Source organism: Anomalospiza imberbis, chromosome 1, assembly GCF_031753505.1.
Source record: "Anomalospiza imberbis isolate Cuckoo-Finch-1a 21T00152 chromosome 1, ASM3175350v1, whole genome shotgun sequence".
Lineage (NCBI taxonomy): Eukaryota > Metazoa > Chordata > Aves > Passeriformes > Viduidae > Anomalospiza > Anomalospiza imberbis.
Window position 1 is genome coordinate 86,907,722 of NC_089681.1, and position 25,989 is coordinate 86,933,710.

Sequence of the window (25,989 nt, forward strand, 5' to 3'; positions counted from 1 at the left end):
AGCTCCAGCAGTTACTGTAGCCAACTCAGAGATATTTGTTTTAAGTGTATTTATTAACAATTTGTAAACAGAAGAAAAAGTGGAAGATAGACAAAGACAGTAAGATTGAAGATCACACAGTGACTGAGGTTGGAAGGTGCCTTTGGAGGTCATATGGTCTAATCTCTCCTGCTCAAAGCAAAGCCTCCCACAGCCAGCTGCCCAGGACCATATCCAGACAGTTTTTGAATATATCCAATGATGGAGACTTCTCAGCCTCTCTGGACAATCCATGCCAGTGCTCAATCATCTTCACAGTAAGAAAGTATTTCCTCTATTCAGAGGGAACCTCCTGTGTTTCAGTGTGTGCCCACTGCCCCAGTGCTGTCACTCCTGGCTCCCTTATCTTTGTGCCCTCCTTTCAGTGTTTGTACACATTGATGGAATTCTCCCCAGCCTTCTTTTCTCCAGGATGAAAAATCCCAGCTCTCTCAGCCTTTCCTCACAGGTGAGATGGGCAAGCCCATCATCTTCTTGTCACTTTGCTGGACTCTCTCATCGCATCCCATTTCCCTCTTGTGCTGGAGAGCCCAGAACTGGACACGGCACTACAGGTGTAATAAAAATTACAAAGTAAAACTTTACACTTAAAACATAAGTAATAAAAAAAGGAATAAAAAATAAAAAAAGAGAAGAGGAAGCATAAAACTGAGAAATCTAACAAAGAAAACATCTAAATAACCAAAAGTAGTGCCAAGCAATACATTACTAACACATCTCAAAAAACCAGCATAACAGTACAATCCAGGTATAGAGAAGTGTTAAGTCAGCATTGTATTCTAAGCTATTTGTGCATGTATATTCTTTATTGCAATAGTCTTTGCTTCTCTACAAGCAAATGGCAAAGTGATACAGACCCCACAATGCATCATTATGCTTAATTCCTCATGTGGTGACAATTCCTCAGTTTTCCCATGGCAGCAGCTTTTGACTAGTAGCAAGGTGAACCAGTCACCTTAAACTGAAGGATATTATGCTTCTCCTAAAGCTGCTACTGTGTCCGGCTTGCTTCCACAGCACTGCTCACAGAAAACAACAAATCAACAAAAAAATGACAATGCAAAAAGCTTCAAATAAAATGCAGAAAAGCTTTTATGGCTGTCTTATTTTCCCTTTAAATTATACTTGTACAGAACAAGGAACAGAAACAATTTAACATCTCTAATGCTGGGAGTAAATGAAAACTGACCTTACATTGGTACTATTTCATTTAAAGTACAGATGGGCTCTGATGGACTTGGGGCACATTGGACTTAGGGTATTAACATCTATTCCTTGCTCATCAGACTTACCAAGGCAACCTTGGGCAATATACCATTTATGCTACATCTCTGAAATGGAGATAGGGCTTTTCTGCCTCATAGGCAAGACTGAAATTAATCTCTATAAGCTGAAACGTCAGGAGTTTAATATTAAATATTAAAATTAATATAAAGACTTTTAAACAGGTAAAATGTAAAAGAAAACCCCTTCCACCTACAAATTCTGAGCTATTAACTAAACCATATATAAAATCCCTCCAGAAAAAAGGTATTAATCCATTTAATTACTTCCTTAACTTGTGAAGTTTACTTATTATTTCCTGCCCTCCAGAGTCTACATGCAATTTTATACCTCTTTTCAGAACAGTAAACAATTCAAAAAGTTTCCATGATTGAACAAGCAGCAGTCAAACATGAGAGAGGGGCTTGTTTGTGCCTGGGAGCATGGCAGGCAGAAATAAAATAAACAATTAAGACACACCAGGCTAGTGAGGAAGGCACTTAATAAAGGAAAAAAAAAGAGCACTTGAAATAATTTATTTCCCCTTCCTCTAGTTCTCACAGGCAGGCAAGGGAGAAGAGAGATTTTCTTGGAAGATGGAATGAGGTCAAGGAGTTAACTCATATGCGCACTCATCAAGACCTTTCCAAAAATAATGAGAAGTATGAAAGATTTTTTCATGGAGAAAAAAGGATTTACAATAATCACCCAGATGGTTATATATGATATCAAACAAAATCTGGAATGTGACCAACCTGCAACAGTGTGATGTAAGCCCTTAAATGCAGGAAAAAACCTGAAACCATCCACAGGGCATAAAAAGAGCATGTTGAAAAAGGATTTCACACCCAAAAGCAAGAAAGACAAGTAAGGAAGTAAGGAAGACAAGTAGGAATGATATAAAGTCCAAGCTTTAGCTTAAAATGTTTGGTATGTTCAAAGCACAGAAAGCAAGGAGAGGTAAAACAAGATGAAGAAAAACAGTTTAACGCAGGATGAGGAAACACTGTAGGTTTGGAGGGCAGGGCATTAGTTCTTCCACACTTGTATTCCCACAAAGGTACCTGCGTAATCAGTCCTGCTGATACTGAAGTACTAAAACACTGAAGAAATCCACTGGCACAGTCAATTACTTCATTGTTTCATTGTGTGCCAGACAAATGTAAAAATGTAATATGAAAGCAACTGCAAATGCATGCTGATTTAGGAAAACAGAGCTCCCTCAGCTATTCAAAGGAGGCAGAAGTCAGTATCACAGAGGTAGATTGCTGACATCAATGGAGATGCTGGTCAGACTTAAATTTTACTGAGAATTTCAATGCTGTTATAACTAATTCCTACATCATAGACTTTTTTTTTAGAGAGAGGAAAAAGTTGTATAGCACAAGAATAAGAAGCAACTAATTCACATTATATTTAGATAACAAATTTTCTGGTGAGAGAATTGATTGGTTTTTTCCTATAGTTTCACCATGCCTATTGCAGAGCCCAGGAAACAATAAGTATAAAATGCAATATTGTGACCAGCCTTCAACACTGGGAAGGGTTAACCAATATCCCAATAAAAGTGCTCTTACACAATAAATAAATAATTTACAGTTACTTTGTGGACAAGCCCTTATTCATGTTTCACAGACAACACAAAACCAACATACATATACAGTACAGAAGACTCAACCCCAAAATTTTGCAGTAAGAACACTTGCAGGTTTGTAAGGTTTTCTAACTTGCATGCACTATGAAGCTTGTTAAAAAAAACCCACAACCCCACAAACAGCAATTCACTGAAATGAAGGTTTTCTTAAAGAAGGCATGAAACTGCACAGACCATGATGTGTGGCAAATTATTAACTACTCTAACTTGTGTGTGCATTTTCTTTAACATATTGTTGATTGGCAAGTACTAGACTCACACATATGAGAATAAAGGGCTAACTCTTAAATCTATGCCATTAACAGTAAACCTACAATATCCATTTGTATATAAAAATAATTTTGAAGTACACCAGTAACACAAAACATACACTTCTACAGTTAAGAAAATTATTAAAAAAATAAATCAAAACTTCCCCTAATGATAGCTCATTAACTCAGTCCTGTATACAACAGAAAATAAATTAAAAGGTGAATTATTGTGATTACTATTCTCTCCAAAGAGAGACAAAAGAGACAAAACTGGATTATATTAACCCTCCAGAAACATACATACTACATTTGAATTCTAGTCAGAAACTTAGTGATTGACTTCTCATCTATTTAAATAAAACAGACGCCAAATGAATCATATTTACTATGACTTTCTGCATACATTGTTGCTTTTATATAATTTGTTTTCCTGAAGGTTAATAAAATTTAGCAACAGGTAGAGTTTACAGATGGCAGAACGAGGACTGTAAAATTATCTTGACCTCACTGGAAAGACCATTTAGTGAAAAGAATACAAAGGAATGTAAGAGTTGATAAGTATTACAGGGAAAGAAGTGTATCCATCCCCTTGACTTGGTCAAATGCACTCTTATACCAAATTTGAAATTGGAATGCTTTATCATACCTTACCATAAAACTTTGGCTGCAACATGAATATGGACAGCCATGGCAGGCCATCTGGCTCTTTCAAGATGTATCTGGTCATCAAGCTCTCACCTCTCTACCTCATCCAGGACACAATCAATCATGCAGCAGCCGGGAATTTAAAACCTAAAACTGTTCCATGCAATAAATTCTACCAATTTGGCAACAGTGGGTTTGTATGTGTTGAGAGGCTTTGCTGACACCCCAGAGAAGTGTCAGTGCTGGGAACAGTGCAGTTATGACAGCACAGCTCTTCTCTTGGTCATGCCATCGTGTTCAGCTGGCTGTTATTCCATGCTCTATTCCATAACATATTTAACATGGCAGATGCGAGCTACCAAATTAATAAGAAAAATTTAAGGCACATTTTGTGTCTGTGCTTTGATTACAAGCTCCTTTGAACAGCAGTTCTTCCTAAGTGTCTGAAAAACATTTTGTGTATCTCAAATATTTTCATCAACTAGTATTTCTGACAAAAGGCCATCCTGTGAGACTTTAAATTCTTTGTATGTTCTTTCTGACTCTTTATTTTTATTACCTAATTAATTTTTGTCTAAGTTGAAAGAACACACACCAAGATGCATCTAAGGGACACAAAACCAAAAAACCATGACCATGTAAGAACAATGATTTGTAAGGTGATTAGTATTTTTAAAGTGCTGTTGTTAAATATATAAAATGAAAGAGATGGCAAGTGATTCAAAAGCAAGTCGACTATAAAAGAAAGAGCGATAAATGGACTTAGTCTTCCTAAATTCATGATGAAAAAGACAGACTGGTAGCACATTGTCTCCTCCTGTCACAGAAGAAAGAAAACTATAATCTGTACCCTAATCCTCTTAACTTCATCAGAAGCCCACATAGACTGACATAATACATATTCCAATCACATTACCCCAATATTGAAATTGAAGAAATTTGATTTAATTATACAAATTTAAGAACTTCCATGTCTCTTTATACCACTATGATAGAGAGGGCCATAGGCCACTTAAAATTATGTGTTTCACCACAGATTAAGCATATAACAGCTTCTTACCCCACTGTTTCCATCTCACCTCATTTGGGCCTAATTTCCCCCTAGCAAGAGCATAAGTGTTGACTGCACAAACTCAATCTCAGTTTTGTGACTTGCAAGCAATACTCAAAAAGAGTAACACTAGTATTTTAAAAAAATTCAATTATTACAATAAATATCAAGTTCCGTGATGATCTAAACAATAACTTAAACAAACCCCAACATTTTTATTTAAAATGTAAAAGAGTGACAACATACTGTATTCTAAACTTTCCACCTTTAAATTCACAATTTGGTCAATTAGTTGGTGATTAGTACAGTATTACATTTAAATTACCCCACCTAGACAATTAACAAAGAACCACTAATTTCAGATCAGCCATAAGGCCAATATTATTAAAATGCCCAAACTAGTCTTCTACTGTGTCCCACTTGAGTGCAGCTCCTCAGCAGTTTGCCAGGAGCTGCTGTCCTTCATTGCTGATAAAACCATCTGACAATGGTCTACAACACCATTTGTGATGAATTCAAGTGCTCTGAAGAAAGGGCTCAAGAAAGTGTGCATTTACAGCAGTCTGCAAGCAGACAATATGCCTTCAGCTCCTTTGGTTTTAATGACATTCCCTTTGGAAAGTGAATCCGTTGAAGACTCTTCCAATAAAATAGTAAGTCAAAGTCTAGACAAGGCATGAACCACTGTCTATACAGTTTGTGACAACGTCCTTGATTTTCTTTCTTCCACACTTTTTTTCCAAAGACCAAGCAGTGAAGGCAGTTTGATTTTGTCCATATTCTTACTGTAAACATTAAGAAATATACCAAGGACAACCAGTAAGCCTGACCACACGTACCTAGAGGGGAGGCAGAGGGGAGGAAAAAAGTTACCATTAGCATTTTATCTGTAGCAATTACATACCAATATTTGTGGATTAAACAAACCTCATATTAAGAAGAAAAGAGCTGAAGAAAAATCCCCCAAAAATCAATGGGCTCTGAGATATAATTTCTCTGAATCTTTATTATTACTATCCTTCCACCCTTCTTTTTTCCTGTCCTGGCCAGAGAGCTTATTGAAATGCATTTATAAATTAAATAATGACTAAACATTATCTGTTGTTTCTCACATGAATAAAATGGTCCTGAGGGGTTTTAGTATGTTCTTCCTACCTATGGTTGTGAGAGCTATACTATCTGTTACTGGTCCAAAACGTTTTCCCACTCAGTGCCTTATATCTATACTTCCCAGTGTAGGCACATTTTTGTTTCAGCTCTCCATTCTTTTAAGCCTCAATATTTTTAGCTGAGGTAAATTCCATTTGGGATTTGCATGCAAGCTTTTTTCTTAAATCAATTAGTATACAGAAATAAAATAGAATTTTATTTTGTTTCAAACCTGAAGCAATTAAAATCAAAGTAGCAACTTAACTGCATTTTTCAATGTAAGCTCTTCCTTAAAATTTAAAAAAAGGGAATTAACCCAGGCTCAAACATTTGGCAATTTAGTATATCAAGATAAAACAGTTATTTAAAAGGGCTAGCTAAGAATTCAAATCTGAGCTTATAAAAGCAGGAACAATACCATAAAGGAGAAAATCCCTTCCTTTACACCAATTTCCAACACAGAGAAAGTACCCAAACAATTTATAATGTATCATAAGCACTAGATATTATGATTAGTTTTCTTTGTTGTCTTCATTACATTTAGAAAAATGTAAACTCTTTGCTGTAGTATGATTAGCATCAACAAACCAGTCAATATTTACAATAGATTGCCAACATTTGTAGAAGATATAAAAAGACAAGCATTAAACGTCAAATATGATTAATAAGTGTCATTATATTTCCATGATGAAGAATATAATTTTTATAAAATACCTTGTAAACCACTAAGAACTATAAATACTTACTGTAATGTGAATGGCTTTGCAAAGAACAAAAAAGAAAGCACAATGGACATCGCTTTTCTTCCTGTTGTTACTACGGAGGAAAACAAGTATTAACCTCTTTAAGAATTCAGTTACAACAAAAGAACATAACAAAGGCTTAGCAGGTAACCTCATAAAATAATTGTCTCACTAAAATGATGATCACACCCTTGGTGCAAACGCAGACTGCAGGTGCACCAGTGCAGCGCAACACCGCACTGGAACCATGTGATTTTTGGAAACAAGTACACTTTGCCAGTAGTACCATCTCCAGTCACACTACCTGCAGCAAGGAAATTTCCAGAACAAGACTTGCTATTTAATAACTTGATGTTAATCAATCCACAGTCTCTGAGAGCAACATGCAAGTAACTGATGATATAAACTCATCTGTTTAAGCTTGGATGTAGACCAAAAGTCAAATATCTTGCCATTTCCACCTCATGTCATTACAACTCTGTGGTGTTGTGGGCTCTATTTTTGAGTGGAATGGAATTATCCTCTCACCATTTTTTTGAAGTTACTAAAAATTTCCCTAACAGTGCACGGAATTATGATTTTGCTTAGAAGCCTAAGAGACCAAGGATGTCTGACTTCAATCACTGCATTAAGAAGTTTCCCTCAAAACCACTAAGAGACATTCTACATGTGATCTGTTCACTGAAAAGAATCAAGTAATAAGAAGAGTGAAGAACACAATCCTGTTTCCAAAATAGAGACAAACACTTTGGTTGCTCTTAAATTAACTAGAGCTCCAACAATTATTTGAACAATTTCAGTGCTATCTGCAATGAACAAGGATAAAGCATTACTAGCAAATTGTGTACCAGGAAACCTATGTAGTTTATCACTGAAACAAAATCAATAAATGAGTGAAAGTTGTAGGAATTGTTTAAAAACAAAGTAAGAATGGAGACAGACACACAAGTTTAGCTATGGAAGCCAAGGGCCTGAGAAGGTATTATTCTGTATGATGGCACAGGGTTCTCACGTGAGAAAGATCCCAGTACAGGGAGCAGTAGGTCTGCACCTAGAGAATATATATTTTTTATTATCAGAAAATATTTTGCTTACCATGAACTTCCTTTAACTATACCATACTGGGAAGTCCTATTTGCGTAACTACATCCAAATTAGTCTTACTGCAACACAGTGGCAAAAGGAACCAGTGACTACTGATGTATTTCCACAGTGCTTTGGCTAGAAAAGCAAGTTTCATTCTTCCCAACTTTACCCCACTAACAAATATTCACTTAAGAGTGTTTTATAGTAGAAGAAACAGCCTTCACTACTACTACATCTGCCCCAACTTTAACTTCTTAGTAATAATTTTCTTTTTACATTTTAAGAAATTTATGCACATCAAATAAAATTATTTTCTATTACATGAAAAATTAAAGGAGAATGAAAAAGAAAATTGAGTTTTAATTAGAAAACAGTTTACAAATGAATAATTTAAAAAATGGTTAAATTACTTCAGTTTTTCTAATTACAATTATTTCTGTTCTTTCAGTTATTAATTAAAATATTTATGTAACCATTTCCTTCTAAATTAAGTGCCTTTTCTTCTTTTTCCCAATTAAGTCTGATAATTTCTCATTCTGCTAATAGGAATACAATTTTCATTAAACTCTTTCACCCCACTCCCCTCAAGAAGGGGGAGGATGGATGGGGGAGCTGGGAGGGACAGTAATGAATGTGATGTTCTTCCAAGGAACAATAAACATTTTCATATTGCTACAGGCAAGACAGAAAGGGCTCAAGTGGTAGAATTGTCAAGGTCAGACATAAGAAAACTGGGGAAAGGTTTACTATTCTACAGCATTTTTAAACTTTTTTTAGTACAGTAAGACTTTTTTTTTAAAGAGGTACTTCAATACATGAAACAACCCTCTTCTCTGGGTCAATTTCCAGTCAGGAGAGCTACTGAACTTGGTTAAAAGCAAATACGAAACAGATATGCTGCAGAGGAAATAACAGATAGGAAATCAGAGCACGCAACCCTCAGGTCAGAGAACAATGATGTATTTTCCCTTCCACTACTGTGAATGAAGTAGAGCTTCACTTAACAGAAACCAGGGTGCCTTTTAGGGAAGAAGAAAGGAAAGTAGATACATGACATCTTGCTACACCTTCCCCCTATCAGGCCCTTGTGACTAATGTTTGTAGTTTCATGTGCTTAGAAACAACGTCACTGCCAACTATGCCATTCTAGAACATCCTTACTTTTCCTTTTACATTTTAATTGATACACATCTTTTCCTTTCTGTATTTTCCTATGAAGGCAGGCTGAGAGACTTGGGATTGTTCAACCTGGAGAGCCTTCCCAGAAGGCTCTGGGGACACCCTATAGCACCTCACAGTACCTTAAGGGGGCCTGCATGAGGGCTGTAAAGGGACTCTTTACAAGGGCATGTTATTACAGGACAAGGGGGAATGGCTTTAAACTGAAAGAGAGTTGCTTTAGATTAGATATTTTGAAGCAACTCTTCACTGTCAGAGTGGTGAGACACAGATTGTCCAGAGAAGCTGTGTCTGGCTTATCCCTGGAAGCCCCAGTTTGGATGGGGCCTTTGAGCAAACTGGCCTAGTGGAAGGTGTCCCTGTCCACAGCAGGGGAGTTGGAACTACATGGTCTGAAGTTCCTTCCAACCCAAATGATTCTGTGATTCAATTTCAACTCCTTCATTTAGAAGTGTTTGTTTCTGCACTAAAACATAGCACGGACTTTATACACAAGTTTACTTAACAGGCTCTTCACGGTTGAAACTGTGGCACAAAAAGAATCAGGAAAATCTCAGACACATTCAAAACATGTGAAGATCAATGCTACACAAATCAGTCAGCACAAAGAACAAAAAAAAGCCAGAGTAAAAACAATTCTCAAAAGCTCTGTCCTAAATAATAGGATTACTTTGTTTTTATATAAAGGCAGTAAAAATATAATTTGTTCATACCTGTTACAGCGAGAAGGGCACCAAAGATTTTAATCAAAGCTAGAACAAAGGATATACCAAAGTACCCAGTCAGGGAGAAAAGGAATGCATAACCATAAGTCTGAACTGGATGCTGCAACAATAAAAAAAAGCCGGTTAGGAAAATGTAAAACAAACCCTGAGGTATTGCAAAATGACATAAAACTACAGACTTTAATCAACTGCTTGAACAATAATAAGCTGTTCAACAATGCATTCATGCAAAAATCCTTATTTAATTTTAGTTAAATAATGGAAAAATAATAATGAAATTATAAGCTCATAAATCTGGTCCTGTGATTTAGTTGCTTTTCAAAATATTACCTTATCTAACACATCAAAGACTGGAAAAACTTGCTTATTGTATGAATTATATAAGTTAACTTGTTTACATGATGAAAACAGAACTTTAGAGAGAGAAGTGGTAAGATTTTCTGAATCATACAGAGCAAGGTTTTCCAAAGAGGTTCTTCATAGAAAAAGGGAAATCTTTACACTTACCTTTGAGCAAAATGTTACTGCAGGGCTTAATCCACTAGTACATGTTAATCCAAATAAAATATACACAAAACCTATTGAATAGGAATACAAAACCTAGAACAGTGTAAGAGAAAATAATTACTAGATGATACTATACAAAAGGACAAAATCAAATGCTTTCAGATGCTTGGCACTATTAATATGCTTAGCAACTCAGAGCTGAATTTGAAGGGTTTGATGATATTTTTGCTAGTATTTATATAATAGTTGATGTGCAGTGAAAAGACAACATTAAGTGTTAGACACTTTCTTCCTACCTACAATAACATAAAAAGTTTGGAAAGCTAGACAGTTAATTATATCCTGAGGTAAGTGTCAACTGCGGTAAATCCTTCAGGTTCAGGATTTTACAGCCTAAATAAAACTCCCCACAACTATGCAATTTAATAGTCTGAAGAAGACGTTACACATATTTCATTTTCTGCTACTTATCCAGCACAGTAAACACCCCGCACTATATTAAATGTACAAAGGGTAGCACAGAATCACCAGAAGTGTCATATAAGTTTCATCTATGTCACTTCAGTTCACATGCATGGCACACATGCATCATGGTTATAACATGCAGGATTTCCAAATATGACCAGTTTTGGCCTAGTCGAGTGCTCAGAACACTCAAGAAACAGGTAAGCTCTTTATTTTGTCTGCATTCTTACTCAATTCATAGCTGCACTGAGCAACAAAACAATCTTCATCTATCCTTTCCCACACTGAGCCAACAGAGGTAGAAACTGAAACTGTCCATCCATCCATCGGCTTTCAGCTGTTTGGGCAACATTTAGTAGTCTTTTCTTATCAACAGAACTATTCGACACAATATTGGCTAGAATGTGCTGATCTACTATGCTTTCAAAACTCAGTGTCTCGTTATATCTCAGTTATTGAGAAAAGACTATTAAAAATTGTTAGCAATTCCATGAGACAACAGACCACTTATCACTGCTCTATAATAAAGAAGGATGCATACATGTTTAAAGAGCAGACCTGCTTTCAAACACTTAAAAACCAATGACCTGATCCTCAGAACTTTTACTTACACTGTTTATACAAACACAAGTCAGTCCCTAGTTCTTCACTTGCCTCTGCATCCAGCTTGTCTCCCTAAGTACCCAAAGGCTTCTTTTCACAGCCAGGAGTATGCACCACATTGCTATTTCCTTGTTAGGCAGTGTAATATATGTCACTTCCATAAAATGACACATAAGGCAAAAATCAGGTAAAACCTTCCAGAACATTGGTTACTATTTCAGCCACAAAGCATCTTTTATCTTTTCACAATTGCTTAAATCCAGGGCAATTTCCAAATTTGAAAGAGAGACCCCCTGTGGATGACAGGTTCCTTTGTTGTTCAATTTTATTTACAGATCACTGTCCATTAAACATGATCTCCAATTCCAATTCAATTTTTACCCACAGTCTCAAGTATAGAAAATGATTTCCAAAATTCTGCTTGTACTTCTGCACCAAATTCTCTGAACAAAATCCTCAAGTGGAATGTCTAAACCACGAACAAAACCTTTATATACTAAATCATTACACTCATTCCCTACAAATAGCATGAGTATACAGAAATAAGACCAACATTTGTCAGACTAATGCAGAATAAAAAGCAAAGTCCTGGAGACAGCAGGAGTTTTGTAGGTAAGGCAGTAACAACTGTCAAATGCAAAGTGGGCAAGAAAACAGCTACCATGTCAAAAATAGAAAACAAATTGCAGTAACTTTTTACCTGTGGCACATTCATATCATGCCCTTAATAGTAGAAGATTTACTTATTTACTCAACTTCAGAGAAAAATATGCCAAATTCAAACAAGTTTTGTCTAAAAAGAAAAATAACCTCAGACCATATGAATAGATAATCCGCATTCCAAGTAAGTATATTAAAAACATTGGGCAAGACATTTTCACAATTGTATTTCACTGAATCAGGAACAAAAATATTCATCCAGAGTTTTACAGATTTCAAGAGATTTAAAAAAACCTGCCTCCCAAGTGCTAGCACACTCTAGAATATAAAGTATAGCAAGTAAAGTAAACCAACATGTTCCATGCAGCACATGCTCAACTACATCAGAAGAGCACGGTTTATTTTTCAGAGATTAAGCACATGATTATACAAAAAAACACTACATTGATCTCAGGCCTGCAGGGTAGACAACGGAATTGTTGATAGAAATGAGTGTTTCTGTAGCTACAATATACATTTGAAATTGCACATAGAAAGCAGCACCCTTGAAAGGTTAAAAATGAAACAGAAAAATCAGAAGTCCTCAGACAAACAGAAAACCCCAAGAACAGTACACAGTACACCAAGAGCTTTTCCTTCCATAAGCAAGAGAAAAGCACATAAAGTCCCATGCTTTGTCAATGCAGGCCTTGCCTATGATAAAACATGTTCTTTTAAAATTGCAAATGTGGTATTTACCATTTCTGAATTAGAACCATTGTGCAACTTCATAGCTTTTTCCTGTACATTTCCTATAACTGCATCTGCACAGAGGGCAAGGGATATTAGGACCACACCTATTAAAACAAACAAACAAACAAAGCATCTTCAGAATATTCACCAGCAAAATGGTGGCAAAAAGTCCAAGGAATAGAAAAATAATAACCACCTCTCCCCTATAACGTATTCTAAATGTCAGAAAAAATATTTCATGACACCAGTACAAAGAAGTGCCTACCTCCACTCTCTCTCCACCAATTAACCCCTAAGCACTGTGTGACTCTAAGCATGATGGCTTAGATTCACACAGACATTGCTATAAAGAAGCCAGCTGTAGCTTTTGTAGTAGCAAGAGCAACAGAGTATCAGTTACAATCAGTTAACAAAGATAAATAACCAGAGAAAATACTCATTTTGAGTAGTTATTCCAACATTATTTCTTTTCCTGACAAAGGCAAATAGAAACGTTAGATGTAAAGGTAAAACAAATGCAAGAGGATTGACAGTAGAAATCTTCAATTACTGAAACATTGTTTAAAACAAACCCCTACTGTTCAGGTACAAACTCCACGGTTTTAGGTTACCATTTACACTCACAACGAAGTCACTACACAGTCACTACTGTAATCAGCTTTCCAATAACAAAAAACTGATAACTCTAGTCATGGCAGTCACAGTTCATTTTCCGACCTACAAACTTTCATGACTGTTGTATTTAATGATGAACACAGGTTGAAATACCACTTTTCTTACATATACAACATTACAGAAGATACTAATCATCAAAATGCAAGTCAAAACCTGCTCTAGTGCTTGGTTCCTTAAAAGATCATGCAGGGAAGAAACTAGAAGACTAGAAACAAGCAGTGTTTTATTTTCTTAATCCTATGTTCTTACAGTCAGAGGTGGAAGACTTAACATTTTTAAGGCCCATGAAGTTTAAGGTGGTATTTTCTTGGCAAGAACTTTAAACCAGTGTTTTTGGTTTGGGAACCATTTCCTTTCCAAGGCTAGACTTTCTAGGTCTTTTCATCATTCAAGATTATCAGACACTGGAAAGGTATAACTCAGTGGAAAAGACATGATAATATGAATAATATTGGTAATGCTAAAAATATAGATATCTCATCTGCATGGATTCAGCTCTGGTCCAAAGATACAATAACAGCTCCAGCTCAGCAATTTCACTCTGTAAAGTGATGGATCCATGTCTCCATGGGCAATCTCCATCATGATTCATATTCTAGCTGTGCTTAATGGTCCAGGTATACCACTGGACAAATGCATGGTTCAGCACTGGACTGAGATGAAATGGTTACCTGGAACCTGAAGCACCAGTGCACATGGAAAGGGGAAATGTGGGGACAAGAAAAATGTTAATCTTATGCCCATTACACAGTTTGGAGTGTGAGGAGAATTGTTCCACTCATTGTAGCAGTGCTGAGCAGAAGCAGCAGCAGCAAAGCCACAGATAAGACCAGCAGTGTTTTATTGGATGTAAAGCATGAGTAAAAACAACTGGAAAAACTGGACCCCAAATTAGTTCTGAAACAAATCTGCATGGAAACAGTTCTAGGCAAATCATTGAAATGAACTCTGGAATTCACTTACCATTTGTCATTTGACAAAGAAATTCAACTAAGTTTTTAATTCCAAACCGGTTAAATTCCTTGCTTTGCTTCTGATTTTAGTATTATTATTTTAGTATTAAAAGGTTAAAAGGTGAGAACTCCACCTAAAAACTATAGCACATCTGACTGTGATCATCCATTAATATAAAGTAAATGGTTCTGAAATGGAAAAATACTTAAAAATTTAACTAGAAAAGACAACTAATGTTTTTAAGTTTTAAAATGTTCCAACTGGATTTTATCATATTTATTTTAATATATATGTACTGGGGGTAAGTCTTTCTTGAGAATACATGAAACATTTCAACCAAGAGGGTGCAGTTTCTGGAAATTTTAGGAACCTAAGAATTTACGCTTTAAATAAAGGTCTCTTCTGCCACAGACAGAGCTCGGCTAGAGCAAAGCTACAATCAAACTTGCATTTTCAGCAGGATACCTGAAGGCACTCCAGCAAGAACTCAGAACGTCTATGGAATGCTTATTGTAGGAAAACCCAAGCATTTTCTTAAACTCTAAAATACAATATGTCTTTACCTGTCAAGTTGAAGTTTGGTGCAACTGTGCTGTCGGCTAAAGTAAACCATATTAAACCAAGGCTCATACATAGGGCAGCAGACACGTCTACAATATTGTAACGTTTTCCTACAAAATACAAACAGCAAGAATGGACTATTAGCACACTCAAAATTTTGTTTATCCTGTTTAACAGACAAGAAGACAAAGGAAACATTGCTCCCATGTCATTCTTCTACTTAAACAGAAGACTCAATACTCTGGTCTTTTACAACCAGACTTAGATTCTTCTACAGCAGAAATTCCTACCACAGGGGAAGAGGATCCTAATGGGAAATACCTGATTCTTGTAATCAGCTTTGGTTTGAATTCACAGTTACAGCACTGACATAAAGCACATCCTCTTTGACAAAGCATTCCCTTAGTAAGTTCAGGACAGCTCAGATGTTTCTTAATACTTTTTCCTCAAACAAGACATGTCGGCTGCCTTTACTGATCAGAAAGAAGTCAATACCAAACACTAACAGGCAACTTTGGTATTCTGAGAACCCTACACTGTCTTATAGTTTGGGAGAAAGAGGTTGTGGAGGGGAATGGAAAAAGAAAGTAAGGACATGAAAAAGCAGGGGTTAGTATATCTTGTTTAAAATAATGTAGTCTTTGCTCAGAAACTGAACTTTGAACATAAGCTTCCAAGGGAACTGTGTTGAACTGAATTTTTTAAACAATAATATTTTAAAAAATATTTAAAAAATAGCTTCTGAGACTACAAACTACTACAACACAAAAAGTTTCACAAAGCTTTAGGGAAATACCAGTCACTTTGCATTAAAATGATAAAAAAATACTCCTAATAAAAGGTAAATACTGTGTAGGCATGTAGACATGTAAAGTTGAAATATCCTCTGAAAATTCAGCTGTTTTTCAACCAGAAGGCCAGAATTACCTACAGAAACAGAAATACAGCATTCTAGATTTTGTTCTGTAATACTTGTCCCTGTGGAGCTTTACTGATTAAATTTGTGTCTATTGAACACAAACTTTTATAATATGCTTAACCCTTCTAAATCCAGAAACACTGAAGTATATTTATTCACATAACCACAACCTTTTTCTGTTTTTCTCCATATTCCACTTTCTCTTATTGGAATATGAACGATGACTCTAGGACTAACCAGAGACATGCAAAATCAGGTGCATTTCTGATTAAACATTTAATCAAAATTTAGGAATTAATCTTTTCAAACAAGAGTAGATTTTCTTCACAACTCATGGTTGGATTTTTTTTCCATTTCAAGTTTTCCATTTCAATATTGAAATGGTTTAATTTATGAAGTGATTGAGTTTAGACAATAAACTTACACTTTTTAAAAATTAGGAAGTTTTGCAAGTGACCGTATAATGTTTTTGCAAGTGAAGTTTTGCAAGTGACCTGTATAATGTTTTTCCCCATATTTTCTGTTGATCTAATTGTATTTGTACATTTTCTCAGAAGATGCTTCAGACATTCTCATTTTTCCTCCTACAGGAAAAATTCTACCAGTGGAATTATAAAAAGTACAAGATTCTATCTATGACTGCCTCCCAAAGAAACAATTTTAAAAAATCATTTAATAGCAAGACTAACACTTACCTTGTATAAAAACTCCACCTATCATAACTGGAATCAGCTTACAGCACTTGAAGATGACTTGAGTAGGGTAATTCAGATATCCTAAAGAGGTATTTGACAAACCCATCGTTCCCACTGTCAAAAATGCTATTATCATGTAGGTTTTGCCAGGAATTCTACAAAACATAAACAGACAAATCTTGGCATTACAGACTAGAGGAGATTTAGCTTGGAAAATTCAGGTAAAGAAATACTTTTGTAATACAACATCAACATCTTTCTCACTGAATTTCACTTCATAGAAACTTAAAAATGCACAAAAATGTCTGATTTCATATTTCTTTCAATTACTATAAATAATAAGCACAAACACAAGACAATAAAAACTTCATGGCTCATGAAATATTCAAGAAGTAATTCCTTAACCTCCTTCTGAGAAGGAATGTTACTTACACAAGAATCAAGACAAAGGTTTCAGGTCAAAGAAAATGCAGAAGATTGGTATACTGAGATAACCTAGATCTTAATTCTGTCACAGGTCAGTGTGGCAACTTCTTTGGTGAAGTTTTCACATGAACCTTGACATTTTTTTAAATGAAGAAAGTTGAAAAAGGTACCATTTTTTAATGAAACTCAACGAAACTAAGACAGCAGTGATTCAGATACCATGAACAGAGAGGCTTGTTGAACACTTCCAGATGTTTTGTTCACAATCTGATGAAATTATCACCTGACAACAGATGATCCAATCGTTACTTTTGTGCTCACTTTGTGATTTTTTACAGTTATTCCTGTGCATATGTTCAGCTATTTGTCATGCATACTCAGAACCACACTAGGAACATAAGGAGCTGTCTTGCTGCAATCCTGTCTTATCTGTAACGCATTATGTGATGTACACACACTGTGAAGTATGCAAGAAAAAATTTAAATTTAAGAAATATAGATTTCTGCATGTTGACAAGAAGATGCCTAGGTTATAGAAAATAAAATGTAAAATATATTTCAGATCTACATTTCCAACACAACTTACGTGAAGGGTAATAACTCTGTAAGCATTGCCAGCTGGTAATAAAACCCTATAAATACAAGTAACCCAAAAGGTAACTGTGCAATATTATCTGATTCATCTCAAGAAGTCAGATAACTTGAAATATAAGCTGTCAGTGTTTAAAATAAAAGGAATAATTTATCAAAATTATGTTGTTTGGCTAAAAAAGAATTTTATAATCTAAAACCAGCATATGCAAAATCATCCAAGGCTGACTGAAGGTAAGGAAAACTACGTATGTTCAACTAGAATATAAGGCAACTTTAAAATTCATGTACACCATGACAGCCTGTATTCAAGTTTCCAGGGTGCCTCAATAAACTTTGCAGAGACTATAGATGGGTAGGAGGCTGCAGAATGGATACACTGAGTCAGAAAAGATCCCATTTCCATGGGATGCAAGACAAAAATCTCCTTGATCAACTGCAGCAAAAATACAGAATAGTTTCGTGGCAGAGTGTTATGAGTGGTGTCTTAAATGACAACCACAATACTTCAGCACATCCTTTGAAGCAAACCCACTCAGCTACACAGAGTAAGCAGAGAGAAGACCTCTGACGTTCTCCAAGATGCACAGCAAGTTAGAGGAACTCTTGGTTGAGGAGGTGCCAATATTTGAGGAAAACATATTCACTGACAGATGGCTTCAAGTGCTGTGAAGTGCATTGGCTCTATTCTAGATGTGATAATCCCAAGCAACACATACATGACTCTCTGTCAGCCACCTTAAAGATACAGTATGTTCTGTAAGCGGGACAGTGACAGCAGAATCAACAGAACTACTTACAGGTCTGAAATCCAAGTGAGTGTTTCTAAAATATTCTCTTAAAACATACTCATCCAGCAAATTCACTTCCTTTTATTTACAGAACTGCTAGCAATGCCTCACAGTACTCACATTCAAAAAACAGAAGTTAAATTTATGGTAAGTATCAAATACTTCTAATTTCATGGACAGTGGGTAAAATGCTTGGAAAAACACATACCTTCTTCTTTTGTCCTGAATCAACTGCAATTCTATTAGTCCAAAAATGGAATAAAATCCAAATTGCACTAAAGTGAGGTACCAACCAAAAGGTTTAAAACCTTCCACTGAAAATATCAATTCCTATAAAAACAAAAACCCACCAAAGTCATGTACATACACCAAAATATTGAAAATGGACAAAAAAAAAAATCAACAGACCTTTTTCCTTCAAGTACATGCAAATCTAGCCTTTGCAGTTGCTGGTTATTAACTATATTTATCTGCCATATGTAACTTGCAAAAATATTGAAAAAGAAAAGACAATTTAGGTTCTCCAAAATGAAAGAAGAAAACGTACTGTTGTTGTAAATACACTAAAATTAATGGATCAATTAATTAGGGGAATACATTTGATGCATTAGTAATTATCTCATATTACAGATGGCTTCTTGCCTGCCTTTTTGCTCTTCTTCTGTTCATTTACTTCAGTAGACCGTTTTTATTCAGATTTTATAAATATCTCAGGATAAATTTAATACAAATTTTCTCTAACAAACATGCTTACTGATAATTTTCAGCTCTTAGGAATGCACACCAAATATTTTTAGCGATGACATTAAATAGCTCTTGTGACTTCATAAAAATTTGCACACTGTTGGAATATTTCAAACCAGAGCAAGTTGTTATAGACAAATACATACACTGCATAAAGACTTATGTAGGTGTATCAGTTATAGAAACAAAAGGCTACCTAATATCTGTCTTTTTTAGATTCTGCTTTTAATTACTGATCATGTTCTCCTAACTCTTTTGAATTAACTTCATGTTAACAAACGTCTCAGCTGCTTTTGAAAACTGGATTAGAAACATGATTTTTGATGATCAAGTTTTTTAATCACTGCTTCATTGAGAATACTCAATGAATTTAAAAATAATTTTAAAAAGGGAGCAGAAATGTAGCTGCTCAAGATAAGACAGAAAAGATTAGCAGAATGGTAAATGTATAACTAAAATGGCATAAACATTATGCTCTGTTTAACAAATTACCATAGTACATGTTTCAACTCTGTCCTGAAAGCAGAGAGAAAAATAAGACAATTGTAACTGTACAGCACTTATGGAACTTATGGAGATTTAAAGGTTTCAGCATCAATAAAGACTTTGGCGTATCTTGCACACAGAAGTAAAAGATGAAGTTATGAAAATCCAAGTGATCTGAACTTTACAGGCACACAAACCATAATGGCAACTTAGATTATATATTACTTGCTGCTCTTGAATACTGAAAAGCTGACTTTGCAATAAATACCTAGTTTAAACATCTATACATATTAAAATACACCCTCTATTATTATGCTATTGAAAAAGACAAGGGGTAGGAGGAATTGGCCTAAGACATAAGTTCATAATATTTACCTGTAAATATCCATAGATTAGATAAAACATAAAAACTCCAGAAACGCAGATGAAAAATTGAGCAGGTTTGCTAAATTTGCTGAGATTCATGCCAAGAACTACAACATCATCTACTGATTTGATATGGGGAGACATAGCTTGAGATTTGGAAGGTACACTTATGGAAATGTATTTTCTCGATGAAGTGAATTTCAGATCCATGGTTCCTGGTTTGCTGCATTCGGGGCTATTGCTGTCTTCTGCCTGCTTTTCTCCTTCTGTGTGTTTTCTGTCTGAAAGCTGTAAGAAATGCTAAAGTCAGATGGGACATAACATACAGCCTTCCAACAACAAGGGTAAATGAATGTGACATTCATAAGGAAAAAATAAAGGTTTTGGAGTCTTGTTGAATTGTTTTTATTCACAAATTTTACTTATCTTTTCTGATGTCCAAAGTTAACATCAGTTAACTTTGTTAACACCAAAGTGAACACCAGAGGCCATCAACACTTTATGAAAGCAGTTTTGCTTCATTCCTACACTCAACATAGCAAACAAACCAACCAATCAACCCCAAAACACCAGCAACAGAAAACCAGCTTGAGTTTCTCAACAGCTCTAACTGGTGCTATCATGTACTCATGGGAGTTACTGCTTGGGAGAGAAGTGATCTTCGTGACCAATTCACAGGGAAAGAACTGGTACAGAAGCACTGTGGTTCTGCCTACCTTCCTTCATCTTCTCAGCAAAATACACCAAACTAGCTCACAACATGGGAAGCTAAAAACTACAGATTTGCTAAAATCTACAGATTTGAGCCTATGACCAGTTACAAGCATGGAAGCTGAAGAAGTTATCCCCTCATCCTCACGTATATTCGCTATTTCTTGCACAGTTTTTCAGAAAAGAACATGGATATTGAAACAAGTAGACTGAGATGCCAGTCTCAAAAATTAGACTGTTTATCTGATGGGGTCTATGATATGGCAATCCCTTTAGCATTTATCACATGAAGCTATTTCCACATGTAACAGAAAACAAAACTGGATGACTGAAGCCTAGAGAAGGAATGTAGCAGCTTAGCAGACTGAGATGCAAATAATTCTCTTCCCCAGCTCAGCAGACAGTAAACATGATATTTGATGGATTTTTTTAAAGATAAAACACACTAGTCAGCCAATTGTCCCAAGATTTTTGTTTGTCCCAACTGTTTAGTGATTTGTTTTTCCCAACTCAAGAATAATTCTCCTCATCACACATGCATAAAAAATGCTTTCCACATTGTTTTTAAATTGAAAATGTCCCAGTATATTAATACTGGATAATGCAATAAATATAGTCTGCAAAAAGCACTGGTAAATACAATATATTATATAATACTATAAATTTTAAGCTTAGTTGAAAAAATAAGTATTAGTATGACGCTTGCAATGTGCTTATGTTTTCTTTTTCATATGAGCCACTATCAAGTTGGAACAAGACTCCTACTAGAGTTCTAAAAGAACATCTTGAGGAGTATAACAGATGTTTAGGGACCATAATAATTACGTGTGCTTAAATTCATAGTTCTTCACCTCAATATCAGATGTGAGAGGTAGAAAGTTTACCCCTGCGGATTTTTAGCTAATCCCAACATGAAGTGACCATAAAACAACAAAAAAAAACCAACAAAAAAAAACCCCAAAAAAACCAAAAACAAAAACAAACCCAAAAAACCAAAAAGAGTTTTAGACTAATTTTAGTAAAACCAGAAAAGCACTAATGTCAGACAAGGAGGCATGAGTGAGCCTTCACATACAATATAATAGAGTTCTGATCACCCTATCACCCTCAGAGAAAGACTGAAAGAACAATGGCAAACAAGGGTTATCAGGATGGAGGAACAGATTGCCCATCTTAGGAACTGAAATAAAATGAAAGCATAACTTGTCTAGCCTAAAAAAGCCCCAGTGAAAAGGAAATAGATCTGCTCTCAATACAAGTATGGAGTACCACTAAGGAGAAAAAACAGTATTAATTTTAAGGACAGAAGAATGAGAACAAGTGGTTATGAAGTGATCACAAATAAATGTATGCTTTCCAAACTATCTGATTAGCCAGCTTTTGCTCAGGAACTGGCTGGACATGGATCTACCTGTTGGTGGAGTGATCATCTTTACATCACCTGTTTTGGTTTGCTTCTCTTTCCCCATTTTTTTTCTCCACTCCTCAAAAAATATTTATCTTAACCCAAAATGTTTTGTTCTATTCATCCTTTCCTCTCACCCCATAATTTTTTTCTTTTTTTACTCTTCCTTTCCTCTCACCCCATCCCTCTGGGAGTAGTGAGGAAAGTAAGCAAGTGGCTGTGTAATGCTGAGTTGCCTACCAGCATTAAACCACACAATTAACATCATCTTTGATTTTGAACTATTTATATTAAAAATATTTCCTCAGGAACACCGTCAGATTTCACAGTCTCACCACTTAAATTTTGCAGATTATGGAGTATGTCATGAAAGTGGTAAGAAATGATCACTCCAGACACACCCACAACTATCCATAAAACTATGATACATGGTAATTGTTTTTCTCTACATCCTTCAAAGAAAATTATGTAACAGCTGAAGAAACTGTAAATTTATGTATGCATTTGAAACAGTCTCCACCAAGTAATTTCACTAGCAACAGTGACAGAACTCTTCTGATATTCACAATGACTTCTCAAACAGCTATTTTTCTAAGTATGAAAACTGTTATTCCTACTCTTCTCATCAAAATTCCTCAAGCACTTCATTCATGTCTTGAACAAACATACAGCAAAAATCTGTCTTATGAGGAGTTAAGAGCTGTCCTGACTTGTGTAAAATACCAATTTCCCTCTTTTCTTTCTCCTCCTGTGTGTAAAAGTGTAAACAACAGGTTCTTTATATCAAAGACTTCCTGTTTCTTCCCCTTTAAAAAGAAAGTCCCTTGCAGATCAGTACTTTAACCTAGCACACAAAATAGTGATTATTACATAAAGGAGAAACAAATGAACAAGTGAGTAGAAAAGCAAAATTTCTTCCGCCTCCAAAAAGTTAATGTCTTTTACTAAGCGTGGAAAAAACATCAGGAAGGAGCTCGAGCCTGGCTGGCCAAGGTTTTTTAACACTGAAGAACATCTGTTAAACCCATCATTTTGGCAGAAACCAGCGTCTTAGTCCGCTCAGAAAAACTGCTCGCCTGAGACACACAAGGCAAGCTCCACGTTGCCTTTTGCCATGACGCTCCGAAGACTATGCCAGAAATGCTTGGTGGCAGGACAGCAGCTGGCACCGCAACAGGGATGCGCCAGGTGACAGGGAAGCCAAAGTCCACCTGCGGGAAACCTGAGGAGATACTCTGCTTGACGCTACCTGCCTCCTGCTCCGGAGGCAAAAGAGGGAAGGGGATAGGGTTCTGCATGATCCCCGAGGCTTCCTTCCTGCCCATTCGCCCGCGCCAGGCGCGTCCCCTCCCGAGCGCCTGGCAGCCGTCCCGGGCAGGGCTGCCACAGGCTCTCCAGCCGCCACAGGCCGCCATTCCCCGCCCTTCCCCCGGGAAAGGAACCCGCGGCACGCCGCCTCCTCGGGCCGGCCGAAACCCTCCGGACACTCAGTGTCAGCCCCCTCCCGCTCCGCATCCTGCCCCCGGCGCCCCTCACCGCCGCGCCCATGGCCCCTCGATGCCGGGCGACGCTTCTCAGGAAGCGACCCCGCCTCCTTTCCGCTCGCCCCCCGTCCCAGAGGGAGGGACGGAGGAAAGGAGTGGGGATCGGTCCCGCCCCCGTACCTGTCCGGCGGGCGAGGAGGGGCACGGCGGCTCCGGCCGGCCGCCCCCGCCAGCGCGTCCCGCCCGCCCGCCGGGACCGCCGCCGCCTCCCGCGGGCTCGCGCCGCCGGAAGTGGCGGCCGGGAGGCGCCAGGGGTCGGCGGGAGCAGCGAGCATATCGGCACGGCGCCGCTCGCTCGCTCGCTCGCTCGCTCGGCGTTCCGCTACCCGGCCTGAGGCGGGCGGGGACGGCGCCCTCCAGCTCACGCGCTTAGGGACCGCCCACCGCGCCTGAGGGGAGGGGCGGGGCCGGGGCCCGGCTCAGCATTCCCGGCTCAGCAGTCCCGGCTCAGCGTTCCCGGCTCAGCAGTCCCGGCTCAGCAGTCCCGGCTCAGCGTTCCCGGCTCAGCGTTCCCGGCTCAGCAGTCCCGGCTCAGCATTCCCGGCTGCCGGGGGCGGCTGCTGAGGGGCTTCCCCACGTGTCTCTGGGGGAGATCATAGAATCACAGAGTCGTTAGGGTTGGAAGGGAACTCTGGAGATCCAGTCCAACCCCCTTGGGCAGGGTGACCTAGTGCAGGTGACACAGGAACACGTCCAGGAGGGTTTGGAATGTCTCCGGGGAGGGAGACTCCGCAACCTCCCTGGGCAGCCTGTTCCAGTGCTCTGCCATCCTCCGTGTAAAGAAGTTCTTCCTCGTGTTGAGGTGGAACTTCTGTTTCAGTTTATGGCCATTGCTCCTCGTCCTCTCTCTGGGCACCACTGAAAAGACTCTGGCACCATCCTCTTGGCACCTGCCTCTGAGATATTTACATGCACTAATGAGATCCCCTCTCAGTCTTCTCCAGACTAACCATCCCCAGCTCCCTCAGTCTTTCCTCGTAAGAGAGATGCTCCAGACCCCAAAACATCTTTGCGTCCCTCTACTGATTCCTCTCCAGGAGCTGCTTGTCTCTCTTGTACTGAGTAGCCCAGAACTGAGCACAGCGCTCCAGATGTGGCCTCACCAGGGCCAAGCAGAGAGGGGGCACCAGCTCCTTCCACCGACTGCACACGCTCTTCCCGGTGCACCCCAGGGTACCACGGGTCCTGCCGGCAGAGCAATAGCTCCGCTGTGCCCTGCCCCGCCCGAGAGCAGCCGGGACGTGGGGAAGGAACCCAGGGTGGCAGGAGCACCGGGAGGGGCTGAGGAGCTCCTTGCCTGCCTGGGCTCCCTGCAGCTGCCAGGGGGAGGGACAGGGACACGTGTGGGAGTGTCACTTCGCTTCCCAGGTGTGCTGCGGTCAGGCGCTGCTGTAGGTCCGCAGCGTCTGGGACTGCCTTGGTACTCTGGAAAAGCCTCCCGGAGCAGGGGATCGTGTTTCACACCATGGTGACATCAAGATTATTTGGAGTCCTGAAAAAGTTTTTTTCCGAGGTTTGCTTGATGCTCTGCTGTTCTGATGTGAGCAATGAATCACCCACCCAAAGCTGCTGCTTTCATTAAAAAAAAAAAAAAAAAAAAAAAAAAAAAAAAAAAAAAAAAAAAAGAAAAAAAAAGAGAAAAATGCATTTAGAGAGAGGTATTGTGATCATTCCACATGAGGCTGCAGGAAGGAAATAATAAAAGTATTTAATAATGACAAGCGAAAAGGTAAATGAGAGCAATAACAGCAGAGTGCATAGAGCATAATGGCCAAAGGAATCAGGTAAGGAACTTAGAAGAAAGGTAGCTAAAGGCATTTTGAGCAAAATGTGCAAATTAGATGTAGCTTGAAAATACATAAAATCCAGTTATTATTCATATCAGTCTATAAAATGGCAGTGCTGTGTTTTCTGTAATTATGTGCAGAGGTATTTACATTGTACATAATGACTACAGGACAAGAGATTTATATTTAGGAAATTCAAGCTTTTATGTTTACAATGTTGTAAAAATTTTTTTACCTTATCCAATGTTAGTGTAGTAAATCAGCGTGTATTATGGATAGTAGCAACATGTGCTCCAATATTTAACATCGTATTTTTAAGGATATTTATTTAGTGGCAAACACCAAAAATTAAATGTGCAATCGTTACTTAAAAATAATTAAACAAACAAAAAAATTGAACCCCCTAAAACCTTTTAGCAACTAGCTATTTCTGAAAAACGGGATTAGTGATTATTGAGAAAAATACTTGCAGCTACCCTGTGAAGTTCCAGTGCTTCTTTGTTCAAGTTTCCTTTACCTGATTGAAAGATTTCACATTTCACAAACAATTGTGCTTTTTTTTGCAACAATATGGATCTCCGT

General features: G+C 37.7%; 1 protein-coding gene across 6 annotated transcripts in view; it reads right to left on the minus strand.

Moving 5' to 3' along the window:
• The window catches only part of SLC35B3 (solute carrier family 35 member B3), a 36,009-nt gene extending 12,145 nt beyond the window's left edge, over positions 1–23,864 (minus strand). The window contains exons 1-10 of one of the 6 annotated variants that reach the window (XM_068199268.1): positions 23,741–23,798; positions 22,800–22,920; positions 19,970–20,248; positions 18,573–18,694; positions 16,557–16,711; positions 14,945–15,052; positions 12,759–12,856; positions 10,293–10,385; positions 9,774–9,885; positions 6,799–6,868 (exon numbers count right to left, since the gene is read on the minus strand). In XM_068199268.1, the coding sequence (XP_068055369.1) occupies positions 6,799–6,868; positions 9,774–9,885; positions 10,293–10,385; positions 12,759–12,856; positions 14,945–15,052; positions 16,557–16,711; positions 18,573–18,694; positions 19,970–20,170 (959 nt within the window). In that variant the 5' untranslated portion in view covers positions 20,171–20,248; positions 22,800–22,920; positions 23,741–23,798. Of the gene's footprint in view, positions 1–5,098; positions 5,743–6,798; positions 6,869–9,773; positions 9,886–10,292; positions 10,386–12,758; positions 12,857–14,944; positions 15,053–16,556; positions 16,712–18,572; positions 18,695–19,969; positions 20,249–22,799; positions 22,921–23,612; positions 23,703–23,740 lie in introns of those variants that run through there. The other 5 variants (XM_068199274.1, XM_068199259.1, XM_068199285.1 and 2 more) reach the window with 5 other exon arrangements.
• Between the last annotated feature and the right edge of the window lie 2,125 nt (positions 23,865–25,989).